This window comes from Hyla sarda, chromosome 4 (genome assembly GCF_029499605.1).
Source record: "Hyla sarda isolate aHylSar1 chromosome 4, aHylSar1.hap1, whole genome shotgun sequence".
Taxonomy (NCBI): domain Eukaryota; kingdom Metazoa; phylum Chordata; class Amphibia; order Anura; family Hylidae; genus Hyla; species Hyla sarda.
This window is the reverse complement of record NC_079192.1, coordinates 386,981,949-387,002,028: the sequence shown is the minus strand read 5'-3', so window position 1 is coordinate 387,002,028 and position 20,080 is coordinate 386,981,949. Positions and strand designations below refer to the sequence as shown.

The 20,080-nt window shown below is 40.5% G+C and overlaps 1 protein-coding gene across 7 annotated transcripts in view; it reads left to right on the top strand.

Moving 5' to 3' along the window:
* PCDH1 (protocadherin 1) overlaps positions 1-18,835 on the top strand; it is a 242,701-nt gene extending 223,866 nt beyond the window's left edge. For 4 of the 7 annotated variants that reach the window (XM_056517043.1, XM_056517041.1, XM_056517044.1 and 1 more), the window contains exons 5-6: positions 2,858-2,935; positions 16,296-18,835. In XM_056517043.1, coding sequence (XP_056373018.1) covers positions 2,858-2,935; positions 16,296-16,702 — 485 coding nt within the window. In that variant the 3' untranslated portion in view covers positions 16,703-18,835. Of the gene's footprint in view, positions 1-2,857; positions 2,936-10,967; positions 11,101-16,295 lie in introns of all 7 variants that reach the window. The other 3 variants (XM_056517046.1, XM_056517047.1, XM_056517042.1) reach the window with 3 other exon arrangements.
* Positions 18,836-20,080: the final 1,245 nt, after the last annotated feature.

The window sequence follows — 20,080 nt, the reverse complement described above, 5'->3', positions numbered from 1 at the left end:
TGTTCCATGGCATGAGTCAGCGTTCTTCCGAATACCTGGCACTGGTAGCCCCGCTGGTCGACCGAGTGCAGAAGCTGCGCTGGAATAGACATTTAGCCTTTAGATTAATGACAACAAAATCAATAACTTGTGCTGGCAGCCGAGCTGATGGCTCTTATGGCAGCCTGTGATGGCCTTGTAAGTTACCCCATACTCGGGAACTGTTAATGCGCATTGATAGCAAACAGCACAGCAGCTGATCTCTGCCAATAGCTTGCTCATAATTTCTTGATGCCAGAATACCACGGCTGGCAGCAACGCAACCGCTGCAGGCTGATATGCTATCTGATACCCCCGTGAGACCTCCTTCTCAACATGTTCATAACATTTCCTCATAGACAAAATAGCAGCCACAAAGTAGATAATGGCATTTCTTGGACAAATTTAATTAGAGCCTTTAAGTATTTTTTCTGGGAACGGCTTTACTGTAAAGGCAACAGCTCAATTGATTTGCGACTCCTATGATTGTAAGCTTTGGTGGCCAATGGCTGCACTTGTTCTTCAGAGAGCAGAAGAGTGAGTCATATGGGTTCATTAGTATCGCTTGTCTAAGTATCGGTGGAGATCTGACTTAAAGGGGTACTCCACTGCCACAGCATCTGGAATATTTTGTTCTGAACGCTGGGGCAGGCTTCGGGGGTCATGTCACGGCCACGCCCCTTGTGACGTCACACCACACCCCTCAATGCAAGTCTATGGGAGGGGGCATGGCAGCCAACACGCCCCCTCCCATAGACTTGCATTGAGGGTGTGTGGTGTGATGTCACTAGGGGTGTGGCCATAATGTCACGACACCCGCACCCAGCATTTGGAACAAAATGCTCCGGATGCTGGGGCAGTGGAGTACCCCTTTAAATATATAGTGCCTATGCTACTGTCCACTTTTTCTCTCTTACTTGGTTGGTTTTTATTATTTTTGGGCTTGTCTATTTTTCTTGACAAAAAGGAAAAGCCATACTGTGGATTTGTAAAGGCAACGAACTTACTTTGCTATAGGCTCCGTGATAAAGATCTCCTACATTCCCTGCTGTTGTGTTGGATGAATTTGCCCAATTTTTATACTGACGTGTGTTTATACTACTGTGTATTTATTTAGTGAAATTTTGTTTTTAGATAAATAAAAAACAACCTAAATCAGTACTCGAATGACCCGCCAACATCTCTCAGATTGTCTGGTGGATATACGTAGACAGGTATACAGTGCTGGCCTTAGGTGGTCCTGGTCCTTTGTGTATTAGCTTTTATGGGTTTCATTCTCTTAGGACATGTTCTCACAATGATTTTTTTCCATTAGAAAACTCTCCAGATTTGCAAGAAAATCCTTAGCAAAACCTCTGGTGCATGCTTTGGGTTTGCACTTCGATAGGCCATGGATCCCCATTCAGCAGGGCTAATCTGCATGTGACTACAAACCGTGGTTTCCGAGCAGAATCCAAGTGGACGTATCAGTGTAGATTCCGAGTGAAATCTAATGTAATACCCAATCAATAAGCTCAAAAATTTTGCTCCATCCTCTAGTACCAAAGGTGATATCTGAGGCGGACATTGTAAGTGCACCAGCGGTACCTACCTTAGTAATAAGTGATGCCATAATAATGGTGCACACAGATTCTGCAGGGCTGTACACTCAACTTGGTCCCTGTCCCCACTAGAGCTCACAATCTAAATTCACCTATCAGTATCATTTTGAGTGTGGGAGGAAACCAAAGTACCCGGAGAAAACCCACGCAAACGCATACAAACTGCTGTTGTCCTTGGTGAGATTTGGACCCCAGTGCTGCAAGACAACCGTGTTAACCACCTGCGCCACCATGCTTCCCTCCCTGCTGGTATATACTACCATCCCTTTACTTTCATTGTTGAATGTTGGAGAACATATTAGGTTTAGCAAACCGTTTTGGTTTCCTTGCCTCAAGTTTTAATTGTACAGGAGACATGGGTGAAAAATAAGGGGCCACTCGAAAACCAAATAGACTTGTATGCAACCAGATATGTTTCATATTGAGGCATTGGCCTGTTAATTTTTAAATATACCAATAAATTAAACTTTAGTATCCGGTAGATACAGGGATTGTCATTCTACTCGAAATGGTTAGTCTTCTTTTTGTGATTTTTGTATGTAATAACATTTGAGCAAACTGATTTTAAGGTGGTTATATTGCAATAAGGTGTTTTGTGTAAATAGAACAAAGCTGCATGGAATTGTTATTCTAAAAATGGTGCCACTCTTTTGTACATGGGGAGTAAATACTATTGCTGCCCGGTCTTTCAGCCTAAGCACCAGGCATTGTCCATGGACAAGATTGGTGTTGTCCCTAACGAAAAGATGACCCTAATCTCATAGGACCTTTTTCTTTCCCATTTCTCCTTCTTTTCTTTAGAAGACATTACATTTGTCATAGTTTTGTGCAGTCTAATAACACATCTTCCTAAATTCAAATCATGCTTTTAGTAGGTTAGTTGGGAACCTGTCAATCCTTTCATGCTGCCTGAACCATGAGTCATTGGAGCGGTCCCCAGTGGCTTCTCCCATCCCCACCAACCTTTTTCTTGTTTTGGTATAGAAAGACACCTATCAATCGAAGCTGACAGGGCAGGCAGAAGCAATTAGGGATAGCTCAGGTGACTAGTGGTTCAGGCAGCATGAAACTCTAAAAATAACTAAAGTGATATAAGCCCTCAGAACAACCAAAGAGGGAATGAGGTGATCACCGATAAATTTTATTCTCTGATTGACCAATTTATGCTCTGTCAAGATGATTTTTCCTCATCCCGAGTCACAGGTGACCACCTTTTTCCCTTCATGTCCTTTCTGCAGACGCAGGGACCGCTAATGCCGATCTCCAGCACAGCGACCCTGCAAACAGCAGCATAGATATCAACTTCCTTTACTCCTGTAAGTATGATTTTGTGTATACAAGGGAGGCTTGAACCACAGCAAATCTTTATTGTATTTATTTCATTCATCTATATAGCACCCACATATTCTGTAGCACTGTACACAAATGATCATCACCCACATTGGTCCTGTCCCCATTGGGGCTTGCCATGTAAATTTCAAATTAACTTATCTGTATGTTTTTTTTTTGTTTTTTTTTTGTAATGGGGCAGGAAACAGGATTACCCAGAGACAAGCCACACAAACATGGGGGGAACATGCAGATGTTGGAATCTTGGCATTGGATCTACTTGCAGCAGCCCCCCCTTGATTTTAGCGGGAGTCTGCTGCTCTGTTCACACGTCAGTGATTCTGTTGCAGAACTTCTGATGAGGAATTGTGTTCCACCGGAAGACTGAACATGTTCTGGTGGAATCAGTCCGGAAAGTGTTGCTGTCAATAGGATGACTCTTATGTCCCCAGCGTGAACAGTCCCTTATACTTTCCTTAAAGGGTAGCTCCCACCATCTTTTTTTTTTTTTTTTTCCTGTCCCTGCCTATTGCCCATCTATCCCTAACCCCCTCCCTGCTTTAAATTTTTTTCTTACTATATAAAAAATACTTTTTGTCTGCCTGGCAGTATGCTCACTGGCAGTATGATCCCCCCAGCAGGCATCAGTGACGTGGTGCCTGCTGGGGGGAACTTCCGCCTTTACTCCATTTATACAGGGTACCTCCAGCTGTTTCACCACTACAACTCCCAGCTTGCCCTGACATCTATTGGCTGTCAGGGCATGCTGGGAGTTGCAGTGGTAAAACAGCTGGAGGCACCCCGTGTTGAAAACAATAAATGCTGCCACGCTACCCCGTTCACCCCCCCCCCCCCGTGTTGAAAACAATAAATGCTGGCGAACTACCCCGTTCCCTCCCTCCACCCGCCCCCCCAACCCCCGTTGTTAAAACCCTGAGCCCCGCTCTCCCCTAACCCCCATTTAAAATCATGATCCCCGCTCTCATATACATACTGCAGAGTCAGGCAGTGGCGGCAGCAGCAGCGGCTCCATGTGCGGAAGGCGGGGCCGGCGTGTCAGGCCAGGGAGCCAATGTGCTCGCTCCCACCTGTCTGATTGACGGGCAGGGAGCGAGCGCAGGCTGAATGAAAAAGGACCGATGCCCGGCCACATCACTCCTTTTTCAGGCGTGACGTCACGCCAGCCTGCAGCCGGCCACTAGGAGGGAGACCCCCAGTGGCCGGTTTTCAAACATAAATTAGAAAATGTTAATAAAAAAATTAAAAAATTAAAATATATTAGAGAGATGTTGTAGTACATATGTACTACAACATATCAAAAAATAATGTTGATGACAGTGCCCATTTAAATTCTGGCGCTCTGTTACTCATCCTGGAGACATGTATACATTATAAACTAGGAGTATGGATAATTAATGCTGACCCTTTTAGACTGTGTAGGTACGCACCACATTGACATTACAGCATCCCCCAGCTCTCAATGCATTCATACATTTCTAGGAGGAATCATAGAGGAATGGTACAGCATAGAATTGTAAGAAAACCTGTTCCAGAATCATGATAAATATCAAGTTTTTACCGGTGTTAGTTCTAGATAAGGGCCGACACTGTGATGCAATGGCCAGGTTCAAAGGTTAAATGTTTCAGATATTGTGGTCACTAATAGATAATTAGAATGTTAAATAAAAAAAATAAAAAAATAATTTTATATATATATATATATATATATATATATATATTTTTTTTTTTTTTTTTTTTTTTTTATTTCACCTCATTTAAAACTGATCATTTATTAAATAATGTACTCCCAAATACCCCATAAACCCCAACCCCCCCCCCCTCCCCAATGCAGCTCCCATTGATGGGGGAAAAAAACTATTGAGCTAATAATACCAATAACTAGTAAAGTATTGTGACATTGTAATGTAAGCTACATGCAGATTTTGCCACCACCACCCTTATGGTGATGAAATCTGTGGTGAAAATCCACAGTATGCTCATATTTATTTGAAATAGGTAAAACCCCATCCACTTGCCTGCTACTGTAATCCCATTGCAGATTTTTCCTTTACAAATCTACAGCATTTACATCAAGTGTAAATTTAGTGTCTTGTTGGAGTACATGCCATCTTAACTAAATGGGCCCCAGTGGCCCCCTAGCCTTGATATAGTTGCCATTCTATAGAAATCACACTAAGGGCCCCATCTCTTCTTGGCTGTGCCTGCCTCAATACACAGTGACTCAAAGCTTTTCAGTGAGTTCCCCAGAGTTTCCAGCATCACCCGTGCAGCTTCATGGAAAATATAATGCCTGATACTTTTCCTCCTCTACCCTGTTATTTCAGCCAGTATAATTGTGTGGGGTCTCTGAAATCCCTATGCTGGAATCAGTAAGCCTATAATTATACTGAAAAAACAAGCCTCTGGGACTCAATTGCAAGCCTCCTCTAAGATGGTATCAGATCCATTCCCCCAATCTGCAGGCTTTACATTATTTATATAAGAGAACGTGTTCACAACACATATCCAGTAATATGGGATACTCAGAACTGTGGCCATTTAACTGATCAGAATGCATACATTTTTGGAAGTAGTATAGTACTATGGGACTGTCCTCCACTGGGGCCAGAATTTCCTAGTAGAATTCAATTTTGAATTCCGCTCGGAAATGGGTGGAAATGAGATTCCGCTGCACAGTGCACACTGCAGGTTTTTCCAGGCGGACTTTCCACCCAGAAAATCCTCTTTTAAAAATTTCCACCAGAACATTGAACGAGTTCATTCCTCTGGCAGATCTCCGCTCCACAGACATTGGTGTCTATGGGGATGGGAATGTCTGCGCAGTCCTAGCGCCGACAGATTCAGTCGGCGCTGGCCGCATTCGGAATCTCCGGACGGATTACTCCTGGCCGGAGATTTCGCAGTGTGAACCCGGCTTAAAGAACACCTTAAATCTCCCCAGATTCTTCATAAAGACACCATTGCATTGAACCCACCTATCTAATATTAGTGTAGGTAGCAATAGATAGAGAGCCGGCACTGTAGTGTAATCTAGCGGTCCTGTGAGTGCTGAAGCTAGACTGTGTACGGGTGATGTGGCAGTGGTGTCGGGGGTGCACTTACATGGAACATGTAGAATAGCATATACAGTAAGGAAGAAGGTACAAAGAACGCACTGAGCCGGTTTCATGCCGAAGAAGAGGTAACTTTATTCCAAAGTGGCATGGAATACAAAGGGTCGGGGAGAGGATGAACGCACTCACCCGGTTTCATGCCAAAGAGGAGGTAACTTTATTCCAAAGTGGCATGGAATACAAAGGGTCGGGGAAAGGAAGAAAGTTGAGCTCGGCCGAGCTCGTGGAACCACGGTCTCGTTTCGCGGGTTCTCCCCTTGGTCACGCCCATGGGGCATGACCAAGCGGAGAACCCGTGAAACGGGACAGTCGTTCTACCAGCTCGGCCGAGCTCAACTTTCTTCCTCTCCCTGACCCTTTGTATTCCATGCCACTTTGGAATAGAGTTACCTCCTCTTTGGCATGAAACCGGGTGAGTGCGTTCTTTATACCTTCTTCCTTACTGTATATAATATTAGTGTAGGTTCCCCATCCCACCAAACCATGGACTCCAGAATGTCCTGTGGTATCTGGCACCAAGATGTCAGCAGCAAATCCTTTACGTCCTATAAGTTGTGAGTATAAGACTTGCTTTCCAGCACATTCCACAAATGTCCAGTGTTATCAAGGTTGAGTCAATGCCGTTCCTCAAACCATTCATGAACAATTCATGACCACTGCCATTAGGAAATCCTGTTGTTAAACTTCAGAAGGAAGGAACTTGGTCTGCAATAATGTTTAGGTAGATGGTACATATCAAAGTAACATCCACATTAATACCGGAACCCAAGGTTTTCTAGCAAACTGTTGCCCAGAGTGTCATTCTGCCCCTGCCAGTTTATCTCCTTCCCATAGTGCATCCTGGTGCCATCAGTTCTCCAGGTAAGTGATGCACATGCCCCTGGGCATACACATCAGACCAGTCTGTCTTCTTCCATTGCACTGTGCTCCATTTTTGATGCTCATTGCCCATTGTAGATGCTTTCAGTGGAGAGCAGGTGCCAGCATGAACAAGCTGACAGATCTGCAGCTACTCAGCAAAATATGATGCTGTGTGCTCTGACACCTCTCTATTATAGCCAGTATTGACTATTTCAGCACTTAGTGCTACAATATCACTTTACTTGCTTTTGTTTAAATGTTAGGCTGATCAGTTGTAGGTTACTATGTTGTCCCACCATTCCACTTTGTTTTGTCAAGGCATATGTAAGATGTATTGTAGCTATGAGAGGTGTAGAGGTAGCAGTCACAACACCATCTTGGTTCAGGGTGTGGCTATATAACTAGAAAATAAATACAAAATAATGGATGGCTACAGAGTTAAGGAACGATGATGTCCACAAAAGGGGGGGCTATGGCCTAACTTAAAGGGGTACTTAATTTATTTTATTTTTTTTAATCGGCTGGTGCCAAAAAGTTAAACAGATTTGTAAATCACTTCTATAAAAAAAATCTTAATCCTTCCAGTACTTATCAGCTGATTAATGTCCACGGTGCTCTCTGCTGATACCTCTGTTCATGTCAGTAACTGTCCGGAGCAGTATAGGTTTACTATGGGGATTTGCTTCTACTCTGAACTGTTCCTGACATGGACAGAGGTGTCAGCAGAGAGCACCGTGGACAGACAGAAAAGAAATTCAAAAAGAAAAGAACTTATAGCAGCATATAGCAGCTGAAAAGAACTGGAAGGATTAAGATTTTTAAATGGAAGTAATTGGTTCTTCTGAACTTGGAAAATAGTTGCTTGATTTGCATCAATAGCCATGTGTGTTTTTGTAGTAAAAGCTTTTAACATAGAAACTCATACAAAGATACCGATACATATGTCTAGAACTTTAATACATTCTACTTGGTTCAAACCCACTAGGCTCTGGTTCAAAGCCACAATCTGCTTCTTTGAAACATATAGGGCAGTATTGATGGGACCATGGTTGGCTTCAAGGCTAAGCAGAGTTGTCCCTTCTAGACATTCCCATTTCTGAATTAAGGGCCTACAACTATCTAGAACAGTATGGCTATAGTTAGGTACAGGGGACATTGACTAATACACTTCATTAAAGTTTGCTACACCATCGCAGGATGTAGAAATGTCTATGTATGGTGGCAAAATGAATGGGCAAACACCAAACCCACTTCACTTAGGCTAGGTTCACCATTGCCATTGTGCTCTCTCCCGTTCTGGATCCATTTGGCTCCTCTTTCTTTAGTTTTTTTGTTTTGTCTTTTTTTGCGCCAAATGGCTCCAAAACGGTTCGGAGCACAACTGATGCCACCACGTCCCGACTGATCCCATTTACTTGAATGGGGTCAGTCGGTAATCCAGTAGTTTACCGGAGTTTAGCAGAGGAAAAAAAGCGCATGCACTATTTTTCCTCCGCTAAACTCCCGTCGTAACGATGGACTTGCCGACAGAGCTCTATATAGCGGAGCCAAGGGCAATGTTAACCTAGCCTTAGCTGCATTCACGCAGTGCTATAGAACCGCTTTAGATCAGATTCTTTTGGTTTCTGCATTCTAATTTTTAGTATATTAGGCATAAAGACTTTTGTGAAGACTCTAATAGGTACAATGTCTTTCCTACAGTTTCTGTACAGTATGCTATTATTCTATAGGTTCCTTCTCTTTACCGATGAAGCTCTTCTAGATGTAAAAAAAAAAAAAGAAATAAAAAAGGTCCACGCTTCTGCTCCTCATTTGCATGCCTGTTTCCATATTCCCTTTGGCTCCCGCTATGCTTCATGCTACGTCTAGCTTTTCTCCTTTGGGCCTCCACTTGTAATTTTAGATTAACCTAGAGTATGTGAAAATCCTGCATTGTTGCCAGTAGCGATCACAGTAGCAAATCTAGCCAAATGGTCCAGCAAGCTTCTGATTCTATTTTCCCCTTGTTTTAGCATGTTGTAAGTGTTCAGCTCTGTAAATGCAGTGTATGTGTCTAATGCAGAAATGGCGCTACTTATAAATGGCCGTGAAATTGAGATTTCGTAATTGCATTTGTGACAATTGCATTAACAGCTTGAATGGAGTAAATGTAATGGCTTTTGTATAGAACATAGATATTCAGAGCAATGCCTATTGCTTTGGTATTGCAGCAAAATGCAACCAAGTAATCATAAATGCCCTTTGAATAAACCTAGAAATGGTTAAGAATCCTTGTGGCCCAATTTAGTGGCCCTATCTACAAATTTTGTTAAATTTGTGGATAGTTGAAGAGCGTAGAATAGGTATTTTCATAAAAGGAAGCACTTTAGTCTTATTGTGTTCTAACATCCTTCACTAGGTACTTTCTTTGATATCTAGTTCTATAGTTTTTTTTTTTTTTTTTTACCACAGGGCAAACTGGCCTATTGGCCTTTATACCCAATAGATAATTCAATATATAAAAACACAACTATACACATTTAACATTATGTTTTATCCATTCCATCCCCATTGGGTCCATAGGGCAGGGAAATCGACTCTTACTACTTCATTTTGAGGTTATTTGGGAGGATTGTGACATGTATTAAACATGAGAATGCAGGGTTTTCCTTTAGAGAGGGAGTAGATCGATGACCCATTGTAGACTTTAAAGCCCTGAAATGCGAAATACCCATTCCAGGAATTACTCTTGTATCTGTAGTAATGCTTCTTTACCAGATCATCCATACAAAGTTTTCCTATTAAACATACCCCTAACACAACCAATTATTATTGGTCTTTAAACTACCATAGGCCCTTGGCCGGGTTCACATTATGCATTGGTAACACTTTTTCTCTTAAAGAATTATTACAGGATAGGGTTTTTTTTATTATCAAATTTACCATTTTGTCAAGTATAAAAAAAATAAAAAAATAAAAATTTACTTACCTCCCGTCGCTTTCCTGGTGCCTCCGTTGTTCCACTATGGTCCCCGGTGTGCGCCAGGGTTCCCTGTGGTCAACACATCATGCTGCAGCTCAGAAATCTCCAGCCACAGTGATGTCCCATCTTGCCCAGTGATTAACTGGGTGGCAATCTGACATATTGAGCCCTGGCACCAGGAAAAAGGCTAGGGCCTAATAAGTCAGATTGCCGCCTAGCAACCCAGGTGGAAACGGGACATTGCTGTAGCTGGTAATTCCTGAGCCCCAGCATAATGTGCTGACCATAGGGAATCCAGAAGAGGTGCATACTAGGGACCGCAGTGGGACAACGAAAGCATCGGGGCAGCGGCGGGAGGTAAGTCATTTAAAAAAAAACTGTCCCGTACTACTCCTTTAAGTTGGTATTTTAAAGGGAATCTGTCATCTCTTTAATGCTACCTGAAATAGGGCAGTCCTGGGTGGCTTATTTAAGTCCCATCAGCTTTGATAGATCTCTCCCTATACCTAAACAGAAAGCGAGAGATTAGTCGATCAATCAAGGCTGGCTGGGCAGGCAGAAGCCAGCGGGGACCACGCCAATGACTTGTGGTTCAGGCAGAATGAAAGGGATGACAGAATCAATCCAAGACAGTGCCCACCCCCAACCTAGTTTTCAAGACCCAGCAACTTTTTTTGTTTGTTATATCATTGGAACAAAACAGGGAAAAACTCCAATCCTGGACTGTTTGGGCCTTGAGGACTGGGTTGGGAACTCTGTACTAGAAATGCAGGAATGGATCATCGTGAGGGAAGAAGGAAAATGTAGCACAATTATTTTAGTAAGCAAATGAAGGTTCCAAGAACACTGAAAACCATTCAATGTTACCAGTGTATTTTCATAGTTTTAGACTATTGGGAGCCGTTGGTTCACATTCTGTATGTAAATGTATACGTACAGCTAGCAGATATGTTACATTAGATAAGGAACAATGTGTGTGTGATGTACCTTCTCTCCCTGTCTCACTGGCCGTCCTCTCTCTCTCTCTCTTTATCTCTCTCCTATACATGCGCACTGCCAAAGGGAAGAGCGGTGAAAATTTCGATAGTCCGCTAACCCGGGACGTGCCAAGATTAGGCTGCGGTCTGCCTCATTATAAGGTTCTAAAGTCTGCAGGGCAGGCGACTCTGCAACCCGCGATGTAGAAAGGACCCTGGTAAATGACCTCATGTTCCTCTTCTACTCACGTTACATTGTTTTAGTGAGGACAGAGGGGTGTGCAGTCTGTGTTAGCCAGCATGTAGTTCCCGGTGGGTTTGGGCCCCCATAATAGCTTGTAGGGCTGATCAAATTCACATGATTAATAGGGTACACACTGTATTATTGTCATCAATATTTGTTAGGTCATGCTGCCATTTCAGAACTTGATGACTGTATACCTCTGTACTATGGAAAATGTTAAGGACACGTCATAAATGCTGTTCATGTTTTTTGGGAGGGAAACACTGGACCAGAAATTGGGTTTACTATGGTCACTAATCTGTTTTAACTATTGCAGTTACCTTTTCTGTAAATTTTGACAATAATGGGAATTTATTTGTAGTTAGAGTCCAATGACTGATAAAGAACCCACGTGTTCCATGTAGCCTAGTGAAGTAGTGGATCTAAGGTCTTGTTCCTTCTCCTCTCTAAACCATTGGGGCTTTTGACTTCTCAATCAAAAAGAATGCATAAAAAGAACTATAAAACAATCCTAGGTACCAATATGAGTAGGAGAACAATTTATTCTCTAGAGAGTTCATCTCTTTGATGTTCACCATGTCTGTTATGTTTCCTTGTATTGAATAAGAGCACCTTCCCTAGGGTGACTGCAATTGTTAATATAAAGGGTACAACAATGTTATAGGAGACCACACATGCTCAGTTAATCCTTACACAGTAGTCCATTATTCACCCTGGTAGGATCCTTATTCCGGTAGTAAATTCCTGCCATGATCTTAGAATCCATTTCCCATGACATATTGTGATCAATGACCATTTGTTCCCCTTAAGGCATATTTTCTGACTATCAGATCATTACAGGGCAGTAGCATTTAGGCTTGTTCCAAGGGCATCCATTTCCTTTTTTATTGTGCTAAATCAGCATTACCATTTCAATTTCTGTTGAGCAGGGTTCAGCTTCTGTGTTGACCTTGCCTGTAAGGCTTTCTTGCTTAATCTTTCACATATTAATTGTTAAAATATCCCAGAGAATAATATCCCGGTGTTCTGGAGATACAACGTTCCTATGTCTTCCATTAATTTGGATTATTTTGAATTGTTTAGAGTAGAATATTGGGAGTTAAATATCTCAATGAACATGGAGAGAACAAACTTGTACAACACTGCTGGTGCACGGATATATCAACCAAACCTCTCTCTCCAGTCTGGCCTTTTTACGGTTTTCTACTTTTGTTATCACTTTCTGTGTTCACGTACCCCCTAAAACAACCCGAAAAAATGCACATAAGTGTTCCTTCCTTAAATATTGTTCACATATAAAGTATGCTCTCTTCCAACCTCGGTCTCTAAAGCTAGCCATACACCTTTTAAAAGCTATTTGTTGTTCTGCCAACAACTATCTCTCCCGATCTCCCGGAGAGAAGGTCTAAGCCACTGCCAGATAGCTCTGCTGGCAAATCTCTGAGAACAACAGGATCAGTCAGTTGTAATCCAACATGCCTGACCTTCCCCCCAATCTGATGGGGTTGGGCTTGTTGGGAGGTCTCCATATATTTTAGACAGTCGGCCAGTCCTGTCGGAGTCCATTGGTTCGGCCAACGTTTGACTAAAGTGTATATGGACCTTTAGGCCGGGTCCATACTTGAAAAGCTCCAGATGATAATTAAATGTATGTAAGAAGTATCAGGCCATACATATGCCCCTAATAAACACTAAACCTCTCGGCAATAGATAATAGGAAAAAACTAATGTCCAATCTTGGACAGAGGCGCCTTGTTAAAACATAGCTTTTACTAGTAATAATTAAAATAGATGATAAACAACAAATAATAGTGCACAAAAGTGTGCACTATTATTTGTTGTTTATCATCTATTTTAATTATTACTAGTAAAAGCTATGTTTTAACAAGGCGCCTCTGTCCAAGATTTGACATTAGTTTTTTCCTATTATGGAAGTTTTCAGAGCGGCCAACGCGGACAGTGCAGACATTGTCGTCCCCATAGAGGACCATGTCTATGGAGGAGATTCTGACAGAAAATTGAGCAGGTTCAATATTCCGACAATTTATTTTTTTTTTATCAGAATTTTGGGTGCACAGAAAACCCATTTACCTGCATATTAAGTTTCATGTAGCGGAATTCTGGTCAGAAATTCCATAGTGTGAAGGAGGCTTTATGGTCCTTTTATGCAGGCAGACTATTGACTTCTACCATTCCCCATTATTTAGAGTATAATGCTAGAAATATGATGTATCTAATGACTTAACTGTTTGTCTGGAGCAGCTATAACCCTTGCTGTGACTATAGATATCATTTGTATTCTCTTTTCTGCAATTCCCCTGGAAGGTTTGTTATTGTGGTCTGGGTTTATCGGTATACTAATTGTAAAATATGGTTATGTAAAGGCAATCAGAGCATCGTACATAGCATTTTTTAGTTGCTAAATATGCTTTTTTTTTTTTTTTTTATCTAAAAGATCTCTGTATTCTAAGTGTAACCTCGTAACTGCCGAGAGAGAGCCTGGGGATGTATGGTGAAGAGGTGGAAAGAGGAGGGGTAGGAGGAGGGAGAGATGGGACTCTTAATAGCCCAGGAGAAGGGATGCACCAGCTGTCAAACAGACAGAGGCAAATGCATAGCGAACCTTAAGGGTCCCCAAATCATCAGGTTTATTGTTCAGCAAGAATAGTAATTAAATGTTTTGTTTTGACATTTTGATGGGGCACCAGGGCCTCCTGTCTGCATCTTGCAAATACTTTGCAAACAGTTACATCAAACTGTAGCTTATTTCACGTTTGTTGCATCACAAGGGATCAACTTTTGACCAGAACGAGAGAAGAAAAAACTAAAAAAAAAAAGGTCGATTGGACCAACAGATAAATTTTATTAAGAAATCTAAAATCGGTATATGCTAATAATGTACATGCTCTGAGCCTGGTGCTTCCCGCTGGCTCCTAAATCAACACTATCAATCACTGCATATTTTTACATTCATTTTACGTCTAGAAATTGACTTGTGCTTTTCCCATACAGACTGATTTTTTATTTTAATTTTTTTTTATTATTTTTTTTTATTTACGCCTTTTGTCGATACATTATGCAAAGCTAATTTTAGAAGCATAATTTGTGAAGTTAGGAACACCGGGGCCATAATCCATGCTCAAACAGATGGCTCAGCTTTTTCTGCAGAAACGGAGATAAGAGAATAAAACAAATGCACTTATTCTGTAGATTCCAGTCTTGATCGGGACTTTAATTGGGTGTATGTTCTATTTTGTGACCCTACAGTCTTAATATAGCTAGCTAGAAGCATGTTCTTTTTATTCCAAGTTTACATCTAATACATGGTATAGAGACCTATAGATAGGGTCCCTGGTAAGGCGAGCAATTGACCTTTTCTTGTGAACTATTCTAAATTATTTTAAGTGCCTTCTGGCTTAAAAATGATGGTCTCTGTTTAAGGTGCAGAACTTGTAATCTTGACATGTTCAGGCATGCTGGAAGCTAGTTTTGTGGAACATCTGAAGGGCCACATTTTGGATACCACTTCTGTGGGTGTTAGACCAAGAAAGTCTTAAAGGGGTTGTCCAGAATTTTTTGAATGCAGTACTATCTTATCCATGTGCCATACCTGCACTTTATCCATATTTATGTGTATCAGGTTTAATTGCAAAACCAGATTGATACCCTTTGAGCAGAAATAAAAAAATGTGTTATTGATTAAGAAGATTTAAGAGAGGCAGGGGGCAGATTCTTTGTGTTTTTGGCTATAGACAGACTTGACTTTTTTCTTAAAGAGGTACTCCGGTGGAATTTTTTTTTTTTCAACTGATGCCAAAAAGATAAACAGATTTGTAAATTACTTCTATTAAATAATCTTAATCCACATCAGGAACTGTCCAGAGCAGGAGAAAATCCCCATAGCAAACATATGCTGCTCTGGACTGTTCCTAAAATGAACAGAGGTGTCAGCAGAGAGCACTGTGGTCGTGACAGAAAAGAAATCCCAAAAGAAAAGAATTTCCTCTGTAGTATACAGCTGCTAATAAGTACTGAAAGGATTAAGAATTTTTAATAGAAGTAATGTAAAAATCTGTTTAACTTTCTGGCATTAGTTGATTTAGAAAAAAAAAGTTTGTTTGTTTTCCACTTTCCCCTTTAAAGAAGTTATCCGGAGACTATTTATTTGTGTTTAGGCAGGGCTTTAAAAAAAAAATGTTTTCACCTTCCCCCACCACCATAATCCAGGGACTGTAGAAAAGGGGGTGCGAGGAAGGTACATTTTTTTTTTTTTTTTGTTACCCAAAAAACCCCTTAAAAGTCTCCTATACTGACAGACTTGTACACCTTTTTCAACTCAACCTTTTTGACAAATGTGTGTTCTACTATTTTGTTTTGTTTTTATTTGTTTACATTAGTCTATTTTGTTTAGACTTGCTTTACTTACTTTGGCATTGATTTCTTGTAACAGATTCTCTTTTACTGTTAAGCCATTTTTTTCCCGTACAGTTAGTTGCAAGGGTCAAGTCCTGGGAAAATAAAGTGTGGGAACTCACCCAACATTTCTTCTCAAAGGCTGGTCCTGCAGGACTCTTGCTAAGGGGAACGGTGTTCCTGCTGTAGAAAAAGTGCGGGAACTCAGTTCCCACGCATTCCTCCAGGACTTGAGCCCTGGTTAGTTGAAGGTGGACAATCACCTAACATGGCAGTAACAAGTTACATATGGACACTGGTGTGACCATGGCACTGCTGTAGCAAACCTTCTATAGTCGCTGTGTGTTAATACAAATGTTCTGGTTCCGTGTTGGGCATTTTTGGTGATAATTATAATAGTCAAATCTTAATTTGGGATTTTATGATCATTTTTGTTTTCACCATATTTTGGCAACTAGTCCCATGTGAACAGATTGTTATAGAATTTTTTTTTATTTTTTTTTATAGCTTTTTCTTTTTCTGTGCCATGCTGTATACCTGACTAAACACTGATCTTTAAGGCACAATTTCCCTCTTCCCTTTTTGAGATATGACTCAGATTCATTTCTTCTAGTATATGACTCACAGCTCCAAAGAAAACACACTTGTAATAAGCGAGCTCTAGGGGTACAGTACAGGTCATATTCACAATGATGAGTTTGTTAAATCTCTGAACTACTAACCAATATTTCCTTCTTATTCTCTATTTGTCTTCAGATCTCAGACCACTGCCTGATGTAGCCATGACGGGAAACTGCACGCGGGAATGTACAGAATTTGGACACTCTGATACTTGCTGGATGCCTGGCCAGCCATCCCCCAACCACAGGCCCAAGAATGCCCTGAAGCTCTCCACTTTTGTGCCTTACCAAGACAAGGGGAGCCAAGAGCAGATTGGCAATGGGAACCCCAGAATTCCAGAGGACCGCATTGGAGGCAACAATAACAGCACCACCAAAATGGCCAACATCCAGCTGTTACCGACTTACAGTGCCTTTACCAGTAACAGCCATGAGCCATGTACGGACTCCCCTATGGAGGAAATCCCACTTACCCAAACGGCTGATTTCCAGCACGCCACAACTCCTTCCTCCCAATCTGCCAAGAGGGAGATATACCTGTGAGATTCACTTTTTTTTTTTGGCACGGTTTGAACTTGAAGGAGTGAAAGAAGAATTGGGAGATACAGACCCAATCTAGGCTAACTTTTAAATGAAGGAGATGTTTTAGGAAGGAACTAAAAAGACAATTGCTTTATGGTCCATGCAACTGCTTCTAGGCCTATGCCTATTTGAATTTTTAGTGCTCTATTTTATTTTAAATTGTCTTTGGTTCAGTTTTCACTTTTTATTTTATTATTCCTATGTAAACTTTTAAAGAGCCCTCTCCATAGACAATGTATTGTCGTCAAATGTCACAACTGGATTTAGAGAGGGGAAGCACATTTTTCTTTCTTTAAAACAAAATTTTTATTTTTTTTTATATAAAAAAAGGGAACTTGCGTTTGTTTCTCGGCCAAAGATGAGAAACTGTAAAGCAAAAGGTGGACTTTATAAGCCATTGTGGTTCGTGTCTGAGAATCCTGGTGCTGTCATCTCTTCTGGTACATAGGTTGAATGTCCTCATTTATAGGAGAAATTCCTGTCTCTTTGTGGTGAATGAATGACAGTTGGTAGAGGTTTATAATTTTTTGGGTTAAAAATTTGGCACTAGGCTTAGTTCAAGTTTCTTCTGCATATATATATATATTTATACATAGGCACATTAAGAGACTCACAGCTTCCCATTGGAAATAAGGTCTTGCTCGGGTACTTCAGTATCTGGCTTTGTAGACCGGTGTGTCAAAAAATAAATTACCCTGATTTCTGTCTCGTACATAAGGTTCTTTTAATTTAAATAAAATTCTCAAGAAATATTTTTGATATTCAGCCTATTAAGGTATTAATTTTCTTTCATTTTCCTAAAATTAACTTCTTAAAAATGGCATGCTGACTTCTTAGCTTGTCTTCTTAACATCCACGCAGTGATCCATTAATTAGATGGCGGCTGCTGTTTTAAGGTCGATTTCGATAAAGGAGGTTATCACATCTGATAAATACTTTTATAATACAGTTTATGTAATGTCACCAGTTATTTCTTTTATTTGATTTACTGCATGCTAGTGCAAAAAAATAAAAAAATAAAAAAATTTTTAAAGTAAGGACTGCTCAGCATTGAGCCAAACTCGATGGAGCTAGGCAAATGTCTCTCTTAAGCTATGGTTCACAATCACTTTTTGTAGGGGGTCTAGTAATCTTGTGAGTGATGTCAGCAAATGTCCTTAGGTGGGCGGGGGGATATTATATACCAAAGGTGCCAACTGAATGAGTACGGATGATTGCAAGGGACAGCCTGATGGGGACCAAACTGTAATCTATCTGTATATCCAACTCATCAATAACAGGGTAAGCTGCGAGTTTGACTGGCCGTTTCATGTAGACTTCTGTAAATACAATCCCTTTGAATGAAGATTAAGTCTGCCTGATTTCAGCTTTTATTGTTGCAAGAAAACCTTTTTTTTATTTTTTATTTTTTTTATTTATTGTAATTTAATTTCCACTACACTCTGCCAAATGGCTCACTGCTGGTTGGGCATTTTTTGGTTACAAGAGCATGTAGGCTGGTGTATTCAGTGGCATTACTTCCTGTTTCTAATTAATGGGAGACAGAAATCCTTTAAAAAAAAAAAAACAACAAAAAAAAAAGAGTAGAAAGGTTCAATTCTGTGTATATTTTTCTGTAATACATACTAATTTGCACATAATCTGCCTAGATTTGCTGAGTCAAAGTTGCTCTTTTTTGTTATTATTCTTCAACTGTATATTGCACCACGAGCTCTGATCTGACAAGTTTTTGATGTTTTTTTGTTTTTAGCCGAAACAGTTTACGATTCAGTGATTCTTCAATGTGTTTTTTGGGGAAAGCCGTAACCACTTTAGTAAAATTGAAGTTTTGTATCCTATGAAGGTGGACGTGTCGATGTGGCACTCATAGGCCATGTTACTTTTTTAAAGAGTTGGGTTGTTAAAATTATTTTTATTTTTCATTTGAATACACTTGGGTGCATGGAGAAGAGAAATTGGAATGCTTTGTATTTGACTACTGGTATTTAAAGGACATATAGCTTAATTTCCCTCATACAACATATGGTATAATGCTGATCCATATTGTTTGGTGCCACAGGAGCGATTATTAAATAAAAATGTAAAATGCCCAGATTCTGACTATTATATGGTTGTTGTATTAGCAGGTGAAACATAACCTCCACCTAACATTTGCCATGTCACCTAATCCTACTACCTTACCTCTATGATGGATTGAATTTTCATGTACTTTATGCACTAAGTCTTCTGTAGAGAGATTAGTAAGTTGCGGTGTAGACAGATGTGCTTTAGTTGTGGGCAACAATCAGTCTACACCTTCCATTTTGGTAGAAAGAAAAAAAAAATAGAAATATGGTTGCTTTGAACTGCTGTTTGGTGGGATATTTTATTTTATTTAAAAAGGGGCAGACTGGGGGAAAAGAATAAAATAAGCATTACTTACTTCCCCTATCCTATCCCCCCCCCCCCCCCCCCCCCACACACACACACCTCAGTAAATTATTGGCTAACACAAAGTTCTCACTGATTTTAACTTCCGGGTCCCATCTTGACACAGAGGAAATGTAAGAAAAAAACAGGCAGTTCATGTATGTAATGCAGGATAAGGGAGGTGAATAATGATAATTACATTCATTTTCTGCCAATCTACCATCTTAAAAATAAAAATTACCCCACTGGGCAGCCAATTTAAGATCATCCCACAATATGAATTTGAGCAACATGTAGATTGTCCAGTCTTTCTGTATACATTTGGTGGTGCATCTTTATAGTTAGTTACTTTTTCTGATACTGAGCTCCATTGAATGAGTAAATGATAAATTTCACGATGCCTGCAGATCCTTCTAGGCGGAGCTTAGAAATGTATACACTTATAATTATTATGTTCAATTTGGAAGTCCTATATATTGTGCTTTCTAAGCTTTTCCTAGTGGTCGATATAGTCTGCCAGAATAGTATACTTTAATGGAGTTTACCAGGAGGTATTACCTGATCGGTGCTCCACTTTCATCCTTGACATTTCTCATAAGTATACCTTCCGAAACACAAGTGGGGTACTAAATCATGAACATTGCATGCAGGCAAGACCATGCCTGCTGTATGCTCAAAAAGCTGACCTGCCCCCTCTTCTCTTCTGAGACATTCGCATGGTGAAAGTGAAGTGTTGGGGAGCAGAAGAGGTCATATAATTGCTGCTCTCCAGATCCCTCCTTTAAAGGGGTACTCCACTAGAAAACTTTTTTTTTCTAATCAACTGATCCCAGAAAGTTAAACAGATTTGTAAATTACTTCTATTAAAAAATCTTAACCCTTCCAGTACTAATCAGCTGCTATATACTACAGAGTAAGTTCTTTTCTTTT